The sequence below is a fragment of the Bos taurus genome, chromosome 4 (genome assembly GCF_002263795.3).
Source record: "Bos taurus isolate L1 Dominette 01449 registration number 42190680 breed Hereford chromosome 4, ARS-UCD2.0, whole genome shotgun sequence".
NCBI lineage: Eukaryota > Metazoa > Chordata > Mammalia > Artiodactyla > Bovidae > Bos > Bos taurus.
This window is the reverse complement of record NC_037331.1, coordinates 113,782,241-113,803,351: the sequence shown is the minus strand read 5'-3', so window position 1 is coordinate 113,803,351 and position 21,111 is coordinate 113,782,241. Positions and strand designations below refer to the sequence as shown.

Here is a 21,111-nt window from a genome sequence, read left to right as displayed (position 1 = left end):
GCTCCTCTGAGGAGCAAAACGGGGACTCGCCGCTTCCGGAGCCCGAAGCGGACCGCTAGCAGAGAGGGCTCTGGGACTCCAGTCCCCCTCAGCCGCGCGCATCGTGATGACGTCACTCCGGCCCGCGAGGCCCCTGGGATCCGCGGTAGTTCTCGAGGAGCGGGTCTCAGGTTCGGCAGCGGTGGCCGGAGGACGACACTTCCCAGGAGTCTGCGCGGCGGCGCGACGAGAGCCGCGCGAGGCCGTGATTGGCTGGTGAGCCGGCCGCACGCGGAGGAGCTCAAGAAGCCGCTCTGTTGCGACAGAGGCCGAGCGGCGAGGCCCAGTGAGTTGGGGGAAGGGGCGCTGGAAGGAGGCGGGGGCGGGGGAGGGTGCAGGCCGGTGAGGGGGTGAGGCGGAGGGGGGGACGAGAAGAGGGAGGAGGGACTGGGCTGGGATGGAGGCGACTGCAAGGGAGGAAAAGGGGCCAAGAGAGAGAAGCTGACGGGCGGAGGCTCGGGGAGGCTCGGAGGGGTGGTGGTGGGTGGCGAATGAAGAGACTTCGGGGGGTTACTCACAACGGGGGGTGGGGGAGAAGACGAGGGCGCCCCGGGGAGAAGCTGGACTCGGCGGCCGGGTGGTGTGGATGGGGAAGACGGGGAGGAGGCCTGAGGTAGACGGGAGGGAGGAAGCCCGGGAAAGTGAGGCGGCCGGCCGGAGCGTGGAGCGCCAAGTTGTGGGGAAACTGGAGACCGGGGACCTGTGCCGAGGGGCAGAACCCGGTCCCTCAAGTGGAGGCCCTGAAAGGAGGAGCGTCTTCAGAGCGAGGCCGTGGGGATTGGTGGACAAAGCCCTGAGGGAAGAGCTGGTGAGATGGGAAGAGCGGCAGAGAAGCCGAACTGGCTGGAGACATACTGACAAAAGTTGGAAGCGACTTTAGGCTGGGGCGGAGCTGGGTAGCAGAAGCTTGCTAGGAAATTCCTGAAACGGATGGAGCACAAGGCCCAGGCACTGTGCGGAAGTTTAGAATTTGGGGGTGTTTGCCTTCCTTCAGGCTTTCTGGAAGAACAGTAACGGTTTCCCTGTGGTTCATCACCATGCCCTCCGACCTGGCTAAGAAGAAGGCAGCCAAAAAGAAGGAAGCTGCCAAAGCCCGACAGCGGCCCAGAAAAGGACATGAAGAAAACGGAGATGCCATCACAGAGCCACAGGTGGCAGAGGAGAGAAATGAGGAGGCCAATGGCCGAGAGACCACAGGTGAATAGAGGGAGAGGTGGGTTCCTGGGATGGTTGCTGGGACCCAGTGGATGCCCCTGCTGGAATCTGAGTCGGGAGGCTGGAGATGCCAGAGAGTGTATCTGGTGCCACAAACTTTTCATGATGAACCGAACCAGTAGGGTTGGAGCTTGATCAAGGAAACTGAACACAGTTCTCACATACACAGTGACAAGCAAATATGAGAGTTGTTGTGCTGCCTTGCTGCCCTGTCTTCTAGATTTGCAGGTCAGGTCCCTGCCCCTTTCTGAATTTTCATTTCTACACATGGAGGCAGTGTGCCAGGCTGTTTGCCACCTGATACCCTTGTCCTCCTGGGGCAGTGACTGTACCAACAAGACAGAAACATATGAATTGTTTTATGGGTTTTTCCTGGGAAAGAGATGTGTTTCTGTTACAAGCGCTTCTCAAGTATTAGACACAAGATCACTGAATACTGAGGCACTATAAGCATGGGCTTTCCTCTGATAACTTGCAGTCTAGATGGGGAAACAGGGAAGTGTGTGATAAAGAATATTCCAGGCTCTTGGTTGTCTATGCCAGCGTTCTTCCTTGCTCCTAAAAGCTTTCTAAACAGGCCTTCTCTATTGTCTACTGTTGTCCCTTGAATAGTCACCACATTTCTGTCCACTTACAAATTGAGGTTCTTATACTCTAATTTTTATACTAGCTACATTTGACATTTCTTTTAGGGCCCAGCTCAAGGTGGTAAAATCTTTCCCTGTCAAGCCTGACCTCAATAATACTGCTATTCACTATATCCCTGTACTATCTATCCAGGGCTTCCCTGTGTCTCAGATGGTAGAGAATCTGCCTGCAATGCAGAAACCCAGGTTCAGTCCCTGGGTCGAGAAGATCCCCTGGAGAAGGAATGGCAACCCACTCCAGTATTCTTGCCTGGAGAATCCCGTGGACAGAGGAGCCTGGTGGGCTACAGTCCATGGGGTCACAGTGTCGGATACAACTGAGCGCGTGCGCACGCACACACACACACACTATCTCTAGGGTTGCTTTTTCTTTGGCCAGTACCACACGGCATATGGAATCCTAGTTCCTAGACTAGGGGATTCAACCCATGCCCCCTGCAGAGGAAGTAAGGAGTCCCAACCACTGAACCTCCAGGGGAGTCCCAGCGTTACCTTCATTGTATCTCTCTCTCCATCTGAATTGTTTGATCTTTGAGTGCAGGGACTGTGTCTTAGGTAATACTTCTTTTTTTGCATGATTACCCTTGCAGACAGAGATACTAGGTAAAGTAGCAAGAGGAGAGAATTATTCATGCAAGTTGCAACAGAGACAGGAATTCCAAAAAAAAACAGGGTCTAAAATGATTGCGAGGAGAGAGTTAAATGGTAGGAATCGTCTCCAGAATAAGAGTTGTGAGGGAGGACTGTGTGGTCAGGTCAGGCAGCCTTCCTTCCAGCCAGGGCAGCGGGGAGATTTTCCTCCTGGCCAGGGGAGCAGGGAGATAGGTAGGTAAGAACGGTGGGAGGGGACAAGAGGGCTGGTTTGTGATCTGTCAAGTAGGGCTCCCTCTAGGCTCTCAGGGACAGGGGTTAAGCCTCAATTCTGTAGTACTTTCTGGATGAGTTGGAAAAGTAGACAACCGAATCCCACTTTGAGAGTCTTGTCCACAGTTCCCATTACAAACTTCTTTGCCCTTCTTCCTAGAAAACCAGAATTTGTCAGGGCAAACCCAGCTGTACCACCCCTAACTCAGTCATAAGGGAGCTTTGGGTTTCACCCTGCTTCCTCAGGGAGCTACTGTTCTAAAATATAAAATCTGGGTTTTTTTCCCAGCTTTCTCTCTGAAAATATTTCTTATTGCCAGGGACCCAGGGTCATTTCTGCTTTCATAACTAATGGATAATCTGTCCTCTCTCACAAGACTGGGTCTGCTCTCTTCTCTGAGTTTGGAATTACTTAATTCTCCAACCTGGTAGTTACCATTGCTACATGGTCTTCTTTAGGTAGTGAGATATGGAAAGATCAAGAAATATCAAAGAAAGTGACTTCTGACAAACTACTCAACCTTTCGAATGTGAGACCCTTTAGGATGGGTACTGGAGTTCATCTAGTCCCCTTGTTTGGGAAATGAATAGAAAGGGGCTGCTTGTGAAGTCTACAGTATTCCTTCTGATAAAGTTTATTCCAGAATCCTTTCTCCCATTTATTCAGTGCTGTTCACTTATCTTTTGAGCCTGTTTTCTAGGATGCTATAGGCCAAGACAGTAAGGTATAAGTCTTAAAGCTCAGGAGATGATTTAGGTCATAGATGCTGTAAACTGGATAAGTGAAGTCACTCAGTCGTGTCCAACTTTTTGCAACCCCATGGACTGTAGCCTACCAGGTTCCTCCGTCCATGGAATTTTCCAGGCAAGAGTACTGGAGTGGGTTGCCATTTTCTTCTCCAATGAACTGTCAAAGATCAAGAGAAAAGTTGTATAGCTGTGTCTCGGTGTCTGCTGGGGTTTGGTCCCAGGATCCTGTGGGTACCAGAATCCACAGATGCTCAAGGCTGCTACATAGAATGGCGTATGTAGTCTTTGCATATAACCTGGCACATCTCTAAATTACTTACTGTACCTAATACAACATAAATACATGAAATAGTTGCTAGTGTGTGGCAAATTGCAGTTTTACTATTTGGAACTCTCTGAAGTGTTTTTTTTTAACCCACATTTGAATTAAACATGATTTTGGATGCAGAACTGTGGATACAGAGGGTTGGCTGTGTAGCTTTCCTTTCATTTTGATCTTCTTGCCTGAGCACATGGAGATACAGTCCAGAGATCGGCAAACTTTTTCTGTAAAGATCCAGATAGTGAATATTTGCAGCTCTGTGGCCCATTTGGTCTCTGATGCAGCTGTTCAGCTTTGCCATTGTGGTGGAAAGCAGCCATAGACAACATGAAAATGTTGGGTGTGACTGTCTCCCAATAAAACTTTATTTACAAAAGCAGGCAGCTGGCCAAATGTGGCCAGCCTGTTTTGTAAGCCACCCTCTCCCAGGCTAAGAACGTCTTTTACATTTTTAAAGTGGTTATGTTTCAAATGGTAATGGATGTACCTACGTAATAGTTGTGATTTTGCTACTAGGGCTATAACCCTAAAATATTTACCATCTGGCCCTTTAAGAAAAAGTTTACTAACTCCTTGCTGCCAAGTCGCTTTAATCATGTCCGACTCTGTGTGACCCCATAAACGGCAGCCCACCAGGCTCCCCCATCCCTGGGATTCTCCAGGCAAGAATACTGGAGTGGGTTGCCATTTCTTTCTCCAGTGCATGAAAGTGAAAAGTGAAAGTGAAGTCGCTCAGTCGTGTCTGACTGGCAGCGACCCCATGGACTGCAGCCTACCAGGCTCCTCTGTCCGTGGGATTTTCCAGGCAAGAGTACTGGAGTGGGGTGCCATTGCCTTCTCCGTACTAACTCCTTATCTAGATCATAAACTTCTCTCTACACTGTCTTCTCAAGATCTAGAACAAGGATTGGCACAAAATGGGGCTGTGAAAAACCTGGTGACTCAACTGTGTAGAAAGACTTTTTAAATTCCTCTCCTCCATCAGAACTGCCCTGGACCCCTCTGTATTTTCTCGTACTGGTTCCTTCCAGGCAGTATAGCTTCTTGGAATTAGCACCTGGAAACTCTCTAGGTTGTAGAGGAAGAGAGCTGCACCTCTGTAGCATCTGCTTTCTCTGGGGCATTGATACTAATTTGGGGGCTTCCCTGATGGCTCAGTGCTAAAGAATCTGCCTGCCCATGAAAAAGACACGGGTTCGATCCCTGGGTTGGAAAGATCCCCTGGAGAAGGAAGTGGCAACCACTCCAGTATTCTTGCCTGGGAAATCCCATGGACAGAGGAGCCTGGTGGACTACAGTCCATGGGGATCACAAAGAGTGAGACGTGACTCAGCGACTGAACGACAGCTAATTCTTTAATACACACTCATAGAGGACGATTTGGAGTTCTAGCCATTGCTACCATGCGTCATATCATCTAAGAACAAGAGAAGTTAGAATTAAAAGGACAAGTTGTGAAGTAAAAAATGTCCATGAAAGCAGGATACCAGGGCCGAACTACATGTAGTGTACACCCTGTTAAAGCTTGTGAAACATCTGAGTCAGCTCAACCTGATCTTCAGCCCTGGTCCTTCAGGACACGCATTCAGCCTTTGGATTTTTATGTGTTAATACGTGGTAACTTAAAGAAGGGCAAAAGCCACAAATGCCCAAGCAGGGGCCTGAGCCCTCAGCCTTCACAGTAAAAGTCTGATGCCCTTCTGACTGAGCCACCCAGATGCCCCAAGATGTGCCTTTTTGTGTAAGAGCTTAGCATGGCTTACAGCCCTCTTCCCAGATTGCTTTTCTTTTCTGTCCCCAGAAGTGGATTTGCTGACCAAGGAGCTGGAGGACTTCGAAATGAAGAAAGCTGCTGCTCGAGCTGTCACTGGCGTCCTCGCCTCTCACCCCAACAGTACCGACGCCCACATCATCAACCTCTCCCTCACCTTCCATGGTCAAGAGCTGCTCAGTGACACCAAACTGGAATTAAACTCAGGCCGTCGCTATGGCCTCATCGGCTTGAATGGAATTGGTGAGGCCCTTGGAAAGCAAGGTGGGAGGTATCTCTTCTTGGCTCATCTGTTGCTCAGCAAGTGTTTCCTTAGCACCAGCTGTGTACAAAGCTGGGCATTTGCAATATGGGTGGGAGCCAGATGTGCCCACCTACCCATACAGAGTAGTCATGTGATAAGTACCACGTGAGTCATTGCAGGCAGTAGGTGCTGGAGAAGTGGGTAGGAGCGGGTGGGAGTGGTGTGTGAAGTGTCTGTAGGTGCACAGACTTCACAGAGGAGGACTGGGACAGGACCTGGCAGAACCGTGTCCCACGGAGGGGGCAGTCATAGGATTTCAATGAATGAAAGGAAAGAAAGGACTCAATAAACAGGGAGGTCTTAGTTTGACTGGAAAAGATTGAAGGCGGGAGAAGGGGATGACAGAGGATGAGATGGTTGGATGGCATCACTGACATGATGGACATAAGTTTGGGTAGGCTCCGGGAGTTGGTGATGGACAGGCGAGCCTGGCATGCTGCAGTCCATGGGGTCACAAAGAGCTGGACACGACTGAGTGACTGAACTAACTTGGTTTGACTGGAGTGGAGGGACTGATGTGGGGCAGTGACAGGCAGAGCTGTGGTGAGCGTCCCCTTCTCTGCCTGTTTGTCGCCTGCCCCTCTCAGGAAAGTCCATGCTGCTCTCTGCTATTGGGAAACGTGAAGTACCCATCCCCGAGCACATTGACATCTACCATCTGACTCGGGAGATGCCCCCTAGTGACAAGACGCCCCTGCAGTGTGTGATGGAAGTGGACACGGAGCGGGCCATGCTGGAGAGGGAGGCTGAGCGGCTGGCTCACGAGGACGGTAGGGCTCCGGACCCAGGGGCATGGGGTGGCTTCTCCCCGGGAAAGGCCCCAGGAGCCTCACTGGCCATGCGCCATCCACAGCGGAGTGTGAGAAGCTCTTAGAGCTCTACGAGCGGCTGGAGGAGCTGGATGCCGACAAGGCGGAGATGAGAGCCTCACGGATCTTGCACGGACTGGGTTTCACGCCTGCCATGCAACGCAAGAAGCTCAAAGACTTCAGTGGGGGCTGGAGGATGCGGGTTGCCCTTGCCAGGTGCGTCTCCCCCACCTCCGCCCTCCGTGGCACCCTGTCTCTTCTCAGGGTTGAGTGCTGTCTCCCACAGAACTGTTTAGAACAGGGGTCGGTTGTCAGTCTGTGCCAGATACCAACAGTGTGGATGGGCGGGGATGATGTACATGAGCTAAAGAGTGAGCTTCCTGACCCAAGTGGTCCCTATTGGACTTGGGCGCTGTGTTCAGGAATCCTAGGGCCAGCTCTAGGTAAATGGGAGGATGGGTCTGTCTCTTTCCTCTCGACTGCTCTCCCCCCCTGCTTTTTGGGCTTCAGCCTTTCTAATTCTTGTTGTATAAAGATAAACTATTAGGCAGCCACTAGGGTATCTGTCCTTCTTGCCTCTCTTGACCTGACCCGGAACCAGTTTCTGTAGGCCGTCATTTCCGCACCAATCCCCCAAGAAGTCCCCAGTCACGTAAGTGGTTCCCTCCCCCACCCATCTCTGCGCAGAGCCTTGGGGAGGCTTGATACACTGCTTCAGCAAGGCTGCGTGAGTGTGCCCTGGAACATAAGAGCCTTGGTTTCATGAGCCGGCAAGGAGTTGTAGCCTCAGATTCACTAGGCAGCTTTTACACACACGGATTTCCTGGCCTCTTCGCATCTGTGCTGGAGTCAGACGTCCGGAAACCTGGTTTCTAAAAAGCGCTGCAGATGTGGTGACTGCAGGGGTGGGACCAGCGCTGTCCCCTTGTTCCTCCTGCTTGAGATGCCATCTAAGAAAAGAACATTCTTGGGCCTCTTTGCTAGAGTCTCACAAACCCACCAGTTAGGTTTCACCTGCATGCTTTTTAGCAATGTACTTTTTCTGTATCCTTTTGTGTATCCCAATGGTCACCAACCTCAGTGTAAGAGACGTGTAGACTCAAAAGGAACTTTTACAGCCTCACGTCCGAGCTATATCTTCCCTCTGCTTCCCAGTTCTATTTTCTGCTCTTTAACCCCCACCCTTCATCTTTGGTTTCTCTCCTACTTCTCACCTTTTGTCTGAGGTGTAGACCCTAGAGTTGATTTCAGGACTCAGCGCAGGCCTGACCAGAGCTGCAGGTGGCAGGCAGGCCGTCCCCTCCTGTGTAGCACGTGGTAGACTGAAGTGGTTCTGTCTCCTTTCCTGTCTTCAGAGCCCTCTTCATTCGACCCTTCATGCTGCTCCTGGACGAGCCCACCAACCACCTGGACCTCGATGCTTGTGTGTGGTTGGAAGAAGAGCTAAAGACGTAAGAGGCGGGGCTGGGGGGAAGGGGCAGGTCCTCAGGGAGGGGCTGAGCAGAGTCCAGGGGAGATGACACCCAGGCCCACAGTGACACTAGAGCAGTGAGCAATGGAGCGAAGTGAGGCCAGAGGGAGACCAGACTGAAGAGGTGGTGGCCACCTTTGTTCTTGTTTAGTCGCTCAGTCGTGTCTAACTTGTTACGACTCCATGGACTCTAACCCGCCAGGCTTGTCTGTCCGTGGGATTTTCCAGGCAGGGATACTGGAGTGGGTTGCCATTTTTTTCTCCAGAGGATCTTCCCCACCCAGGGATCAAATCCATGTCTGTTGCATTGCAGGCTGGTTCTATACCACTGAGCCACCAGCAAAGCCCAGTAACTGTCTTTAGGGCAGGCCATTTTGTTAGCTTTTGTTTAGTCTTAAATATATGAATTTTTTTGTTTTATTTTTTTTTCCTATTATTTAAAGTATAACATCTTTATTAAAGATAATATTTTTTCTTAATTGTATTTGTATCATATTAAACAAGGATCCTTATATAAGATCACGATGCAGTGACAAAGAGAAAAATAGCCCATATGGCCGTGGTCCTTTGCTTGAGAGCCAGATAACCTGGAAAGTTGCCCCAGTTCTAGAAGAAGGCTTTCCATGGTCTCTTCAGTGACCTGCTACCTTTATAAAAAGGAGTGGTTTAGTTGCTAAGTCATGTCTGACTCTTGTGACCCCATGGACTGTAGCCTGCCAGGTTTCTCTGCCCCTGGGATTCTCCAGGCAAGAATACTGGAGTGAGTTACCATTTCCTTCTCCAAGCCATCTTCCCAACCCAGGAATCGAACCTGGGTCTCCTGCATCACAGGCAGATTCCTTACCAACTGAGCTATGAAGGTAGTAATATGAAAAGGAGAGCCTGGTGATTTTTACTATACCCATTCCAGTTCTCTTCTGGCTTTAAATGTGTTTATGGGTGCTTGTGCACACTTTTGATTTTACCATCACTATTACTGCCATCTCCACTCCCTTCTTTTGAAAGTTAAAACAGAAGTTTGAGGAATTTCGACTGCCTCGCCACACTTTGAAAAACGTCTAGTGTCCTTATACACAGATTGAGCACTGGCAGCTCAGAGCTGGGAATTGGCCAGGAAATCTAAAGGACGCTCAGGCATAAGGATGGGAAAGGATGATGGTTTTTTGGGCCCGACGTTCAGCTCCCCTGTTGTGAACTGTCTACCGTGTTGAGCTCCTCCCTGATTGGTTCTCTGGCTTTGCAGTTTTAAGCGCATCTTGGTCCTCGTCTCCCATTCCCAGGACTTCCTGAATGGTGTCTGTACCAACATCATTCACATGCACAACAAGAAGCTCAAGTATTACACGGTGAGTGGGCCCAGCTCCTCCGCAGTGCCCTCTGTGCTTACCCGTTCCGTGAAGTTCTCCTTTAAAAAAAAACTGACTTAGCAGCCCTTTTCTACCTATTGCTATAAAAAGATGTGGACAGGGAGTTCTGCAGCCTGTTTTATTTTAGTCCCAAAGTAATTGCTTTCAGGCCATAGGCCACGGATTGGCAGCCTGTGCACAGGGTGTATGTTTGCCTTATGCAGAGAGGCTGCCTCTTCACGGTGCCCAGGCAGGCCTTGCTGCCCTCTGCCTTCTTGAGTAGCTGCTTATGAAAAATAGAATTCCTCTTTATTCATAGTTGTACTCACCAGAGGAGTGTTAATAGTTCTTACATAGTTTTTCAGAAATTTCACATGTACTTGCAAGCATTTGTAAAAAATTTTATGTACCTATACCATGATCCTGTTGGTTGAGTTTAAATTTTAATATGTCTTAGACAGCTTTCCGTATGAGTATATTTAAATTGCCCCCTTTTTTTTCCAGTGACTGCATGGTATTGCATTGCGTGGCTGTCCTGTAACTTATTTGTCAGACTCTGATGGATGTTTAGCTTGAGTCTGGGTATTTTCAGACAGACACCATGGAAATCCATAGTGCAGGGTTTGCTACTGCTAAGTCACTTCGGTCGTGTCCAACTCTGTGGGACCCCATGGACGGCAGCCCATCCGGCTCCGCCGTCCCCGGGACTCTCCAGGCAAGAACACTGGAGTGGGTTGCCATTTCCTTCTCCAATGCATGAAAGTGAAAAGTGAAAGTGAAGTCGCTCAGTCGTGTCCGACCCTCAGCGACCCCATGGACTGCAGCCTACCAGGCTCCTCCATCCATGGGATTCTCCAGGCAAGAGTACTGGAGTGGGGTGCCATCGCCTTCTGCCAGGTCCTAAATCTGACTGGTCTGGTGTCTTCCCACCTGGAGGCAGTTCTCGTGGCCCACCTGGGGCTTCAGCCTCTCCAGGTGGGGAGGGGATGCACGTGCCCTTGGAAGGCTGTGAGCCTCTTGATGATCAGTACGACAGTGGTTTTCAGGGCTCCTGCCTGGGCTGTAGATGTCTTTATGGCTAACCCGAGGATTTAGTCTGAAGCCCTGCTCTAGGAAGGAGAGGCACATAGTCTGAAAAGACCTCAGCTTCTAAATTCAGATACGCTTCTTTTTTTTTAATATTTATTTATTTGGCTGTGTTGGGTCTTAGTTGTGGCATGTGGGATCTAGTTCCCTAATGATGGATCAGACCCGGGCCACCTGCATTAGGAGCTCAGAGTCTTAACTGCTAAACCAGTAGGGAAGTCCCAGAATATGTTTCTTTAATGCACTTCCTCTTCCCCCGCTGCACCACCTCATAGCCAGGGCCAAGTCAGGTGCCATCTCGAACACCCCCTGAGTGAGGACCCAGGGCCGAGGCTAGCGCTGCCCATCTCACCCGGTGCGTCTTCTTGCAGGGTAATTACGATCAGTATGTGAAGACGCGGCTGGAGCTGGAAGAGAACCAGATGAAGAGGTTTCACTGGGAGCAGGATCAGATCGCACACATGAAGGTAGGGTCACGAGCTCCTCCTCCGAGAGAGCTGACGGAAGGCGTCTGGGGAGGTGAGGGGGCTAGAGAAGTCCTTTACCCTCTTTTCAGATGAATCACGGGGTACCTGCCCACACGCAAGCCCCCTCTCTGCACTCTTTCAGAACTACATTGCTAGGTTTGGTCATGGCAGTGCCAAGCTGGCCCGGCAGGCCCAGAGCAAGGAGAAGACGCTACAGAAAATGATGGCATCAGGACTGACAGAGAGGGTTGTGAGCGACAAGGTAGGGTTTGGTTGGGTGGAATTATGTGGCCTAAGGTGAGATGGATAAGGAAGGACCTGACTTGATAAACACCTCTTTATCCTCTTCTTAGACGCTGTCATTTTATTTCCCACCATGTGGCAAGATCCCTCCACCTGTTATTATGGTGCAGAATGTCAGCTTCAAGTACACGAAAGATGGGGTGAGTACTTGGGTGTGGTTGGGAGGCTGGGGTACATTGTATGAGGTGTCAGCTGGCGAGAAGAGCGTCCTGTTTGCTGACCACATCTACTAACCCTTGTGGTGCTGGGGAGTTTCCAGACCTGGGAGCATGGGTTGCCTCACTGAGAGCCTTAGAGGAGTGGGGGTCCCCTTCAAGTACTTGGAGGGGACATTGCTCAGCCGCACTGGTGGGTGGAGGCAGTGGTAGGGGGCTGCCATGGAGCTTCCTTCCTCCTCACTCCCGCCGCCTCTAGTGGTGACTGGGGGCTCAGCGAGATCGCTCTGCCAATTGTATTGATCACCCTACCCCTGGGTCTGTTTCTCTCCCCCGCCCCCCTCAGCCTTGCATCTACAACAATCTAGAGTTCGGTATCGATCTCGACACCCGAGTGGCTCTGGTGGGGCCCAATGGAGCAGGGAAGTCAACTCTTCTGAAGCTGCTAACTGGAGAGGTATGGTGCCAAGTCGGGGCGTGGGACTCCAGCATTAGATGCCAGCGTGTCAGGGCCGGGGGGCGGCGTGCAAGGGCCACTGGTCTTGGAGGGCCTGCGTGCTCTCATGACGAGTGAGCCGTCCTCTGGGGGGCGGGTCATCACTGGCCAGAGTGATGTTTGGGGCATTTTCTTAGAGAAAACTGGGAGGAGTGTGTGTGTGAGAGAGCCTGTGAGAGACAACCCAGGCCTGTTCTCACCGTCTTCCCGTGTCTTCGTTCAGAGCATTTAGAACGCAGGAGCGGCTCTGCATTTAGAAACGTCTTTATTGTAGAAAACGTATGTTGGACCCCTGCGAGTCCTCTGTCACAGTTCCGTGCAGGGGATAGTAGTCCTTTAATAACTACCCAGTGGATCATGTGGTGTGTGTCTCTGCCTCCCCTGAGAACATCTGTCTCGGTGTATTTTCTCCGAGTGGCCAGAAGAGCAGTTTGTGAGGTGGTGGTGCAGGTTCTGTGTTGGAAGTTGTAGGAGTCTTGGTTGGTGTGAACGTTTGTTTGCTTCCTGTCTGCTTCTGACCAGGTTTCCTTGTCTGTGTGCTTATCTTTCCACGGTCTACTCTTTTTTTTTTTTTATCTTCCTGTAGCTACTGCCCACAGATGGAATGATCCGAAAACACTCTCATGTCAAGATAGGGCGCTACCATCAGGTACAGTCCTGGCGGGGAGCAGGGAGCTGCCCAGGGTGTGCGAGCAGGGCCGAGTGTGCCCAGGTCAGCTCCGGGTGCTTCTGCAGTCTTGAACAGCTGCCCAGGGAGAGGTAGAGAGACGGTGCGCGGCAGCTACCCCAGCAGGCTGCCTTTGAAGAACGCCAGGCACACCTGGGTGGGTTCTTTTTTTTTTTTTCCCTGTAGCATTTACAAGAGCAGCTAGACTTAGACCTCTCGCCTTTGGAGTACATGATGAAATGCTACCCCGAGATCAAGGAGAAGGAGGAGATGCGGAAGATCATTGGGCGATACGGTCTCACTGGGAAACAGCAGGTCAGCGGATTGGGGTGGGAGGACCCCAGGCAACTGGGACACACAGGCTGGGCGTCTGTTTTTTCCTCTGCTCTAGGTGGTTACAGATTGGAGCTCTAAAGTCTCAAGGGAGGGTGGGAGGTCGCGTGCTGGTCTCTGACATGCCCTTGCCCCCAGACTAGCAGGATGGGCCATGGTGTTAAAAGCAAGGGAAATTGAGACCTAGAACGCAGGGTCCTCTGATCCAGACTCAGGTCCCCTGACGGCTCCACTGCGTGAAGACCCTGTGCCAAGGCAGGCTTCAGACTCCCAGGTGTGTCCCTTCTAGGCCCTTGAGGGACTGGCAGGGTGCCACTGTCTTACTGTGTGATCTGGGGTCTTCCTGAGCCCTGCTGTCTGTGTGATAACAGAGAAGCCATGGGGAGAGGAAGTCTTGATGCCTGGTGAGGGCAACCCCAGACCTCGTAAATGACCTGGTTCCACGCAGGTGAGCCCGATCCGGAACCTGTCTGATGGGCAGAAGTGCAGAGTGTGTCTGGCTTGGCTGGCCTGGCAGAACCCCCACATGCTCTTCCTGGACGAGCCCACCAACCACCTGGACATTGAGACCATCGATGCCCTGGCAGATGCCATCAATGACTTTGAGGGCGGTATGATGCTGGTCAGCCATGACTTCAGACTCATCCAACAGGTGAGACTTGCGGCCAGGATGCGGTTGGGGGTAGAACACCCCCATGGCACATGGGGGACACTGAATCCACATTACCGTGTTTGGGAAAAGGGCGCAGGACTTAGGGTGGAGAGGACCAGATCTTATGGTTTCTCTGAGAAACTTAGAAAGCCTTCGTAGAGATACTTTAATTCTTCATTAGCTGTTTGGGGCTGTTAGCCTACTTGGCATCGTTGGCCAAAATCAGGGAGAGAATTGAGTAGCGAACAGGGTGCTTTTGCTATTGTTTCCAGGATTCTTCAGCCTGGAAATAGTATTGTACTAAGGAGCTTCTGGATTAGACAGAGGGCTCCTGCTTGTCACTGGGGAGAAAGCTTCTGGTCATTCCTCTGAAGCTGTGAGGAAGACGGGGTGGAACGCAGGAAGCCGAGAGTGAGGCCCTGAACAGGTCTGGGTCCTGCTGGGGAACTGGCAGTTGGGGTGACCGGCAGGTTCCAGCTTGGAAGGCCCCACCCTCTGTGGGTGTCTAGATTAGACCATCCCCAGAAACACTGAGGGGGTGAAATGGAGCTGGATGTGGGCCGGCGGGAGCTTGTGGGGTTTTCTTCTCAGACTCAGCTGGGAACAGTCTCCTGGGCCAGGGTGGGAAGGGCGCTGGCCAGGGTGACTAAGTCTGGGGTTTGCTCTCCAGGTTGCACAGGAAATCTGGGTCTGTGAGAAGCAGACAATCACCAAGTGGCCTGGAGACATCCTCGCCTACAAGGAGCACCTCAAGTCCAAGCTGGTGGGCGAGGAGCCCCAGCCCACCAGGCGGACCCACAACGTGTGAGGCCTCGCCGGCCGGCTGGCTGAGCCAGGCCCCCGGGGCCACATCCTGCATTGCTGCAATCCTGCTCCCCAGCCCCTGCCCCCACCTGCCTTAGCTGCACTCTGATCCTGTCCACAGCTGGACAGGACCTGTCCGTCTCGTGTCCTTCCAGCTACTGTGTCCATGTCTGGACTCGGCTGGCTGTTCCCGCCAGCTCCTCGCTGGTTCTGACCTGATAGTGATGCAGCCAGAGGCCTCCGAGGGTCAGCCTGCAGGCCCGTGCCCCGGGTTGGCCTGTGAAAAAGCTTAGGATCCTCGTTCTCTGGGTTTTGGTGATGTTGGAGGAATACCCCCCCAGCCCACCGCCCCCATTCCTTTCTGCTTCTGGTTTGGAGCTCTGGACCAGGGCCTTAATCCTGGTTGGTTTTTAAATAATTATTTAACGGTGTAACTTTTAGACCTGCGTGACATCTACAAAGCGTCCAATAAAGAAAGAAGAAGCCATGGTCCCCGCCTTTCTCCTTGGGTCTCTGGGTCCTCTCCTGCTCCTCCCTGCGGTGCCACCATTCACCTGCCCTCAGCATGGGCTGGGTGCAAACGGAGGACTGTCCGTGGGCACTGGAAGAACTCTCTTCTCTTCTGATTTGAACTCATGCCTTTACTTAGGCTAGTGGTTCACAAACATTAACGTGCGTCAGAATCAGCTGAAGACTCATTGATCACAGACTGCTGGGTCTCGCCTCGGAGTTTCTGGTTCCGTAGGTCTAGATGAGACCAGGAATTAACATTGCTGAGCGTTCCCCAGTGCTGCTGCTGCTGTATTCCTGGTGGGATACAAGAAGTTCTGTGATGTTAACCTGTCCACAGCCTTAATTTTCATCAGCGCTGTGTCCATTTTATCAACACTTCCAAGCCAGGGCTTTGCATAGTCTGACTGAACTTTAATAGCACATCCAGCCTTTGTGTCACCAGGCTTCCTGCCTGCCTTCACCTCTGAAATCAGCAACCATCCCTGTTTCCCGCAGTGGGGAAACATACACAGCCATGGTTTCTAAGACAGTAAAACACAAAAAAAGTCCCAGATGGTCTCTCAACCCCCGAGGAGCTCATGGTCTAATGGGAAAGCCAAAAAGACAGAAAAGGGCATAAATCAATGCCCTTTAACTTGTAACTTAGATGGTAGGCTACACAGGAGACCTTAAAAGGGAGGGAAGTTTCTCGTGAGTAGCTGCCCAGAAAGCTGGGATCGGTGCTCTAACTTGAAAGGTGAGTAGGGTCTTCTCAGATGGCTGTGGAGTCCCAGAGCTGCCCTGGGCAGAGGGAATAGGGTATCAGGTGAGTGCCTGCAGCTGAGCCCTGGATCCCAAGGCTGGAGTGAGGGACTCCACCCTCTGACCCCCAGGGGCCTGGCCTGGTTGCTTTGTGCCTCACGGCAGGAGCCCGGAGAAAAATGGCTCGTCAGTCTGTCCTGAGTGTCCAGAGGCTTGGTTAGGAGGATAATGAGAACAGAGACGAGCTGCTACTTTGGCCAAGGGAGGGCCTGGTTGTGTGAAGAACTCCCGCTGAAGTCTGTTGGGATCTCCAGGACAGGGGGAAGGGGTCTCCAGGCCTGGAGGAAAGGGACACAGTAGGCTGGTCAGCTTGTCCAGAAAAAAGGCCAGCCTCAACATTTTTTAAAATGTTTAAAAAATCCCACAAAAGACATTTCTACAAGTGCCTAAAATCAGTGCCTTATCTTGGATCCAGAGTCGCCCTCCTGCTCCTCCAACCCCCGGCACGCAGCTGCAGCTGAATGGTGGGAACTGGGGGCGTGTGGGCTTGGTGCGGTGGAGGGTGCTCAGGCGCCTATGGCAGGTGATGCTCATTTGGCTCCTCCCCACCTCTTTATTGAGAAAACCCTCTTCTCACAGCCTGGGCTTATCCGTTGCTCTCGATTTCCTTAACCACAGCATTGACGGACCTGAAATAGTCACACAAGGTGCAAAGTGAGACCACCTTCTCTGCAGAACAGCACCTTTTTTTCCCTTCCCTTCACAGCTTACTTCCATGGGGGCCCCGTGTTCACAGACAGCACCCCGTGTTTCTCACTCCGGCTTCTTCCAGTCCGCCTTCACCGAAACCCTCCCTGTCAGGCCCTGCCAGCTGTGGTTCCTGCTGCCTTCACCTGTCTGGGCTCAGGTTCTGCTCCATCTTCTGCCTCCCCGAAACCATACCCACTGATTTCTTTCTCCCTTTCCTCCTAACTAAAATCTCTCTCCCCAGTTAAATTGTACCTATCCTACCAGGGGCTTCCCAGGTGGCACAGTGGTAAAGAATCAGCCTGCCAATGCAGGAGACGCAAGAGACCCGGGTTTGATCCCTGAGTGGGGAAGATCCCCTGAAGAAGGAAATGGCAACCTGATCCAGTATTCTTGCCTGGAAAATCCTATGGACAGAGGAGCCTGGCGGGCTACAGTCCATGGGGTTGCAGAGAGTCGGGCACAACTGTGCACACACGCACGTCCTACCAGACCAGCTTCAAATCCCCATTTATTTCCTGAAGCCAGAGGTTTCTTCTTTTTTAAAATCAATTGTCTATTTCTATAGCCTATCTTTAAAATATATATATATATAGAGAGAGAGAGAAGTAAGTCAGAAAAACCAAATATATTTTAATGCATGTATATGGAATCTAGAACAATGGTATAGATGAACCTAGTTCCAGGCAGGAACAGAGACAAAGGGTAGAGGAGGTTCGTGTAGACCCGGGGGAAGGGGAGAGTGGGGCAAATTGGGAGAGTCGCGCTGACATATATATGTGACCACATGTGAAGCAGGTGGCTTCCAGATAACACAGGGAGCTCAGCTTGGTGCTCTGCGGTGACCTCACTACGTTTTTTTCCCGAACTCAGTTTCACACACTTTTTACCCTTTCACCCTTCCCTGATGGTTTCCGGTGAAACAGTCTTATCTCTCTAGCTAAATTGTAGGCCCTTGGAGAAGGGGAGGGGGGCTTCCCTGGTGGCTCTGATGGTAAAGAATCTGCCTGCAATGCAGAAGACCCGGGTTTGATCTCTGAATCAGGAAGATGCCCCAGAGAAGGGCGACCCACTCCAGTGTTCTTGCCTGGAGAATTCCATGGACAGAGGGGCTTAGCGGACTACAGTGGGGTCACAAAGTGAATGAATGAATAACACTAATGAGACTGAGTGAATAACACTTGGTGGGCGGTGCTGGGGGCCTTGTGTTCCTCTTGAAGCTCTCCAGCACTCAGCCATCCATTCGAGCACACGGGTGCTGAGTGAGCGTACAGCCTGAACTCTAACGTGTGTGTTACAAGTATTTTGGGAGACAGAAGGGTGGGGAAGGGGGCTGGTGGAGGCTTATTCAGAGATGGAGTCCTGGGGGCGGTGGAGAGGAAGGAGCCATTAGGCTCTTTCAGGATTAACGCAGAGCACGTTCTGAACAGGGTTGGGCCCGGCCCCGCCCCTGAGCCCAGGTGCTGGCCCCCAGCCCCTCCAGGTGGACGGGCAGCTGACCTCTTAAAAGTTCGCCCAATACGTGGGAGGAGGCTGCTGGGAGGACCAGGAGGATGAGCGCTGAGCACGGACAGCTGCAGCAGTCTGGGGGCCGGCGCGGCCGGAGTCCTGGGGACAAGAAGTCCAGAAGGCGCAGCCGGCGCAAAGAAACCTACTCCATGTACATCTATAAGGTGCTGAAGCAGGTGAGCATGGGGGGGCCACCATGGGCGTGGGGCGGGGGCTGGCGAAAGCCTGGAAAGGGCCTAGATGGAGTTCACTCCCTGCACAGAGGCCCCCGTGCCCCTTTTGTGGGGTCTCTCTTCATCTCAGAGGCCCCGGGAGGCCGCTCCGTGTCTGTCCTGTGCCTGTGACAGGCAGGAGGCAATTCAAACGTGCTCCCACCCCGGTCCAGAGGCTACAGGGCTCTGGGACAGACAAAACAGTCATGTGGGACCTTAGGTGGGACAGTTTAAGTAAAGGAAGACCACCAGAAAGTGCAGGGCTGACGGTGATCAGGTGTCAAACGGGCTGGTCCAAACAAGAGGGACTAGTTAGCTGTGGCCAAAGCGAGGAGTAGCTCCAGTGAATTGCAGTCTTGGGGGAACCCCCCAGCTGGGCGGTGCTCCGTCTTTGAGGGGCTGAGGGGTTGGTCTACCTTATAGATAAGGAACCTAAAGTACTAAGGACTCAGCGGGGTGACTGGGTCACGTGACCTGACAGCAGTGGAGGTCACCCCAGCCCCCCATCCCTGGCCGGCCCTGAGCCTGGGTAAGCCCCAACCGTAACCCACACTCAGACTCCCAGCATGCCTGTGAGGACCATCTACCCCTGGGACTCACGCACTGCCACCAAAGGGCACGCAACCGTGGTGTCTGAAGGATCCCAGGCCGCCTGGCCTCAAATGCTCTGCCCTGCTCAGCAGAGCTGGGCCCGGCAGGGAGCTGCCTGCCCTGGGTCTCCTCCCCTCCCCTGCCTGAGTCTCACTCCTTGTGAGACCAGACCCCAGACATGGGCCTTGTCTCCGGTCTGAAATCCCATAAGCAGTTTGAGTGACCGGACGGCCAGGGTCTCCAGGAGCGCTCTCACGGGGTGGGCCCGGCACACACATGGACGGGCCAAAGGGCAGCAGCAGAGAAGACTCCGGGGTCCCAATGCAAGTGGGGTGGGAGCCGGTGTTAGTGAGCCCCCTGCAGCTTAGCCTAGCTTTTCAGCTCCTAAGTTGTGAAGGGAGTGTTGGGGCAGGACTGGGCTCCCCGAAGGCAGCTGCTGAGCGGGTCCCCTGGGTCGAGGAGGGGCCACTGCCCTGGCACCTCGAGGGAAGAAGATGTGATGACCAGGGTCCAGCTCAGGTTTCCCGCTGTCAGATCCGTGGCCACTAGCGGCTGTGTGGAGAGGGAGTGGCCGGGCCAGGAGCCAGGGTGCTCGTTCACCTCCATCACTGGCCTGATGTGTATGTCAGCAGTCACTTCCCTCCCACTTCGCAGAGAAATGGGCTTCTCTGGCGGCTCAGATGGTAAAGTGTCTGCCTGCAGCACGGAAGACCCTGGGTCAGGAAGGTCCCCTGGAGAAGGAAATGGAAACCCACTCCAGTACTCTTGCCTGGAAAATCCTATGGACGGAGGAGCCTGGTAGACTACAGTCCATGGGGTCACAAAGAGTTGGACGCGACTGAACGACTTCACTTTACTTTTACTTTTCTCAGAGAAATGGTGTCTGCCTGCTCACGTGTTAGGATTGTTATAAGGTCCCTCCCATTTGTTTTACTAGAGATCACCTAGTTCAAAAGCTGGTGTGACAGAAGAGGAAACAGGCTCAGAGGGAAGTGCCTTGTGTAAGGTCCCACAGGACTCACGGGACAGCCCCAGATCCCAGTCTCCTCACTCCCAGGCTGGTGCGGAGAGTGTGTCCCGAGTGCGCCCTTTCTGGAAAATAATCTGGTTAACGATCTACCAAGTTATATGCACCAGCCCTCTAGGAACTTCTAGGGATAACCAGCTTGCTCGTACAAGTGTTCAGTGTTCAAAGACATGTATTTGTTATAACACGATGTAATAGCAAAAAGTAAAGCACACCCCTTAAATGTCCACGAAGAGAGGGATGGTGATATAAACTATGATGCATCCATGGTACAAAACACTGCAAATCATTAAATGGAAAAAGGGGGGAAAAAAGGCAGCATTCCTTATCTCTTGCAGTTGGGACAAACTTTTCTGTTTTTTAACTTGGATATAGTAGTAACCTGTCTGGCCTCTGGAAAGAGGGTGATGAGGCAGCCTTGCGGTCCCCAACTTGGGGGTGGGGCTTGTGGCATCAGGCAGAGCCCCCCTGTTAACAGATTGCTCCTGCTGCTTCCCCAGGTGCACCCCGACATCGGCATCTCCTCCAAGGCCATGAGCATCATGAACTCGTTCGTGAACGATCTGTTTGAGCGGCTGGCCGGTGAGGCCGCCCGGCTGGCCCAGTACTCGGGCCGAACCACACTGACGTCCCGGGAGGTCCAGACGGCCGTGCGTCTGCTGCTGCCTGGGGAGCTGGCCAAGCACGCTGTGTCCGAGGGCACCAAGGCCGTGACCAAGTACACGAGCTCCAAGTGAGCCGGGGCCCGGCCTTAATAAAGGCTGCACTGCCGTCCGGTGTTGTGCTGATTCCAAAAGGGGTGTGTGGAGGGGAGGTGTGGTGTGGGGCAGGGTGTCACTACTTCTCACGCCCCCAAGATAGAAGAACACTTATGCATACCTCATACCTCTTAACACCTGCGTTCTGGGTGGGGCCCATGAGTGACATGTGACTGGAAATGTACAGCAGTCTTGTTCTTAGGTGAGACGAGGCACGACCTGGTCTGGGTTGGAATCCCGAGTCTGCCGCTGGCTGTTTCCATCACGCCCTCTCCGGGCCTGAAATTCCACGTGCATCCCTCCTTCGGGATGGGGTTCTGTGAGGCCATTTCTAGAAGACTATTATTTTTGTCCTGTGCTGGGCATAGGGGCTACACAGATCTACAAGATACAAAAACTAAAGGCCCAAACCAGCTTTGAAGTAACCTACTGGGATCCTTGAAGGTGTTTTTATTTTCCCCTAAGGTTTTCTTCCCCTTAATTTCAGAACAAATTGGTGAGAATGTTTTTGA

At 52.4% G+C, this 21,111-nt stretch overlaps 2 protein-coding genes across 3 annotated transcripts; both read left to right on the top strand.

Annotated features, from left to right (window-relative positions):
- The first annotated feature begins 272 nt into the window (after positions 1 to 272).
- On the top strand, positions 273 to 14,991 carry ABCF2 (ATP binding cassette subfamily F member 2). Of its 2 annotated transcripts, none has more exons than XM_005205832.5 (15): positions 273 to 847; positions 1,034 to 1,236; positions 5,639 to 5,851; positions 6,500 to 6,682; positions 6,766 to 6,937; positions 8,077 to 8,172; positions 9,436 to 9,538; positions 10,996 to 11,091; positions 11,234 to 11,353; positions 11,445 to 11,534; positions 11,896 to 12,006; positions 12,632 to 12,694; positions 12,899 to 13,027; positions 13,494 to 13,697; positions 14,368 to 14,991. In XM_005205832.5, exons 2-15 carry the CDS (start codon positions 1,077 to 1,079, stop codon positions 14,503 to 14,505), a joined length of 1,878 nt encoding a protein of 625 aa, XP_005205889.1. In that variant the 5' UTR covers positions 273 to 847; positions 1,034 to 1,076; the 3' UTR covers positions 14,506 to 14,991. The 2 variants fall into 2 exon arrangements, with proteins under 2 accessions (XP_005205889.1, NP_001039601.1); NM_001046136.2 differs by having other exon boundaries at positions 304 to 325; positions 14,368 to 14,990.
- Positions 14,992 to 18,055: 3,064 nt separating this feature from the next.
- On the top strand, positions 18,056 to 20,578 carry H2BK1 (H2B.K variant histone 1). The gene is made up of 2 exons (XM_024990947.2): positions 18,056 to 18,187; positions 20,342 to 20,578. The coding sequence occupies exons 1-2, from the start codon at positions 18,056 to 18,058 to the stop codon at positions 20,576 to 20,578; spliced, it is 369 nt and encodes a 122-aa protein (XP_024846715.1).
- Positions 20,579 to 21,111: the final 533 nt, after the last annotated feature.

Excerpts from the sequence above, each read along its gene's own strand:
- H2BK1 (XM_024990947.2), top strand. The coding sequence starts at position 18,056 with ATGAGCGCTGAGCACGGACAGCTGCAGCAGTCTGGGGGCCGGCGCGGC. Across the intron at positions 18,188-20,341 it reads TCTATAAGGTGCTGAAGCAG|GTGCACCCCGACATCGGCAT; the intron begins GTGAGCATGGGG and ends CTGCTTCCCCAG.
- ABCF2 (XM_005205832.5), top strand. The coding sequence starts at position 1,077 with ATGCCCTCCGACCTGGCTAAGAAGAAGGCAGCCAAAAAGAAGGAAGCT. Across the intron at positions 8,173-9,435 it reads TTGGAAGAAGAGCTAAAGAC|TTTTAAGCGCATCTTGGTCC; the intron begins GTAAGAGGCGGG and ends CTGGCTTTGCAG. Across the intron at positions 12,007-12,631 it reads TGAAGCTGCTAACTGGAGAG|CTACTGCCCACAGATGGAAT; the intron begins GTATGGTGCCAA and ends ATCTTCCTGTAG.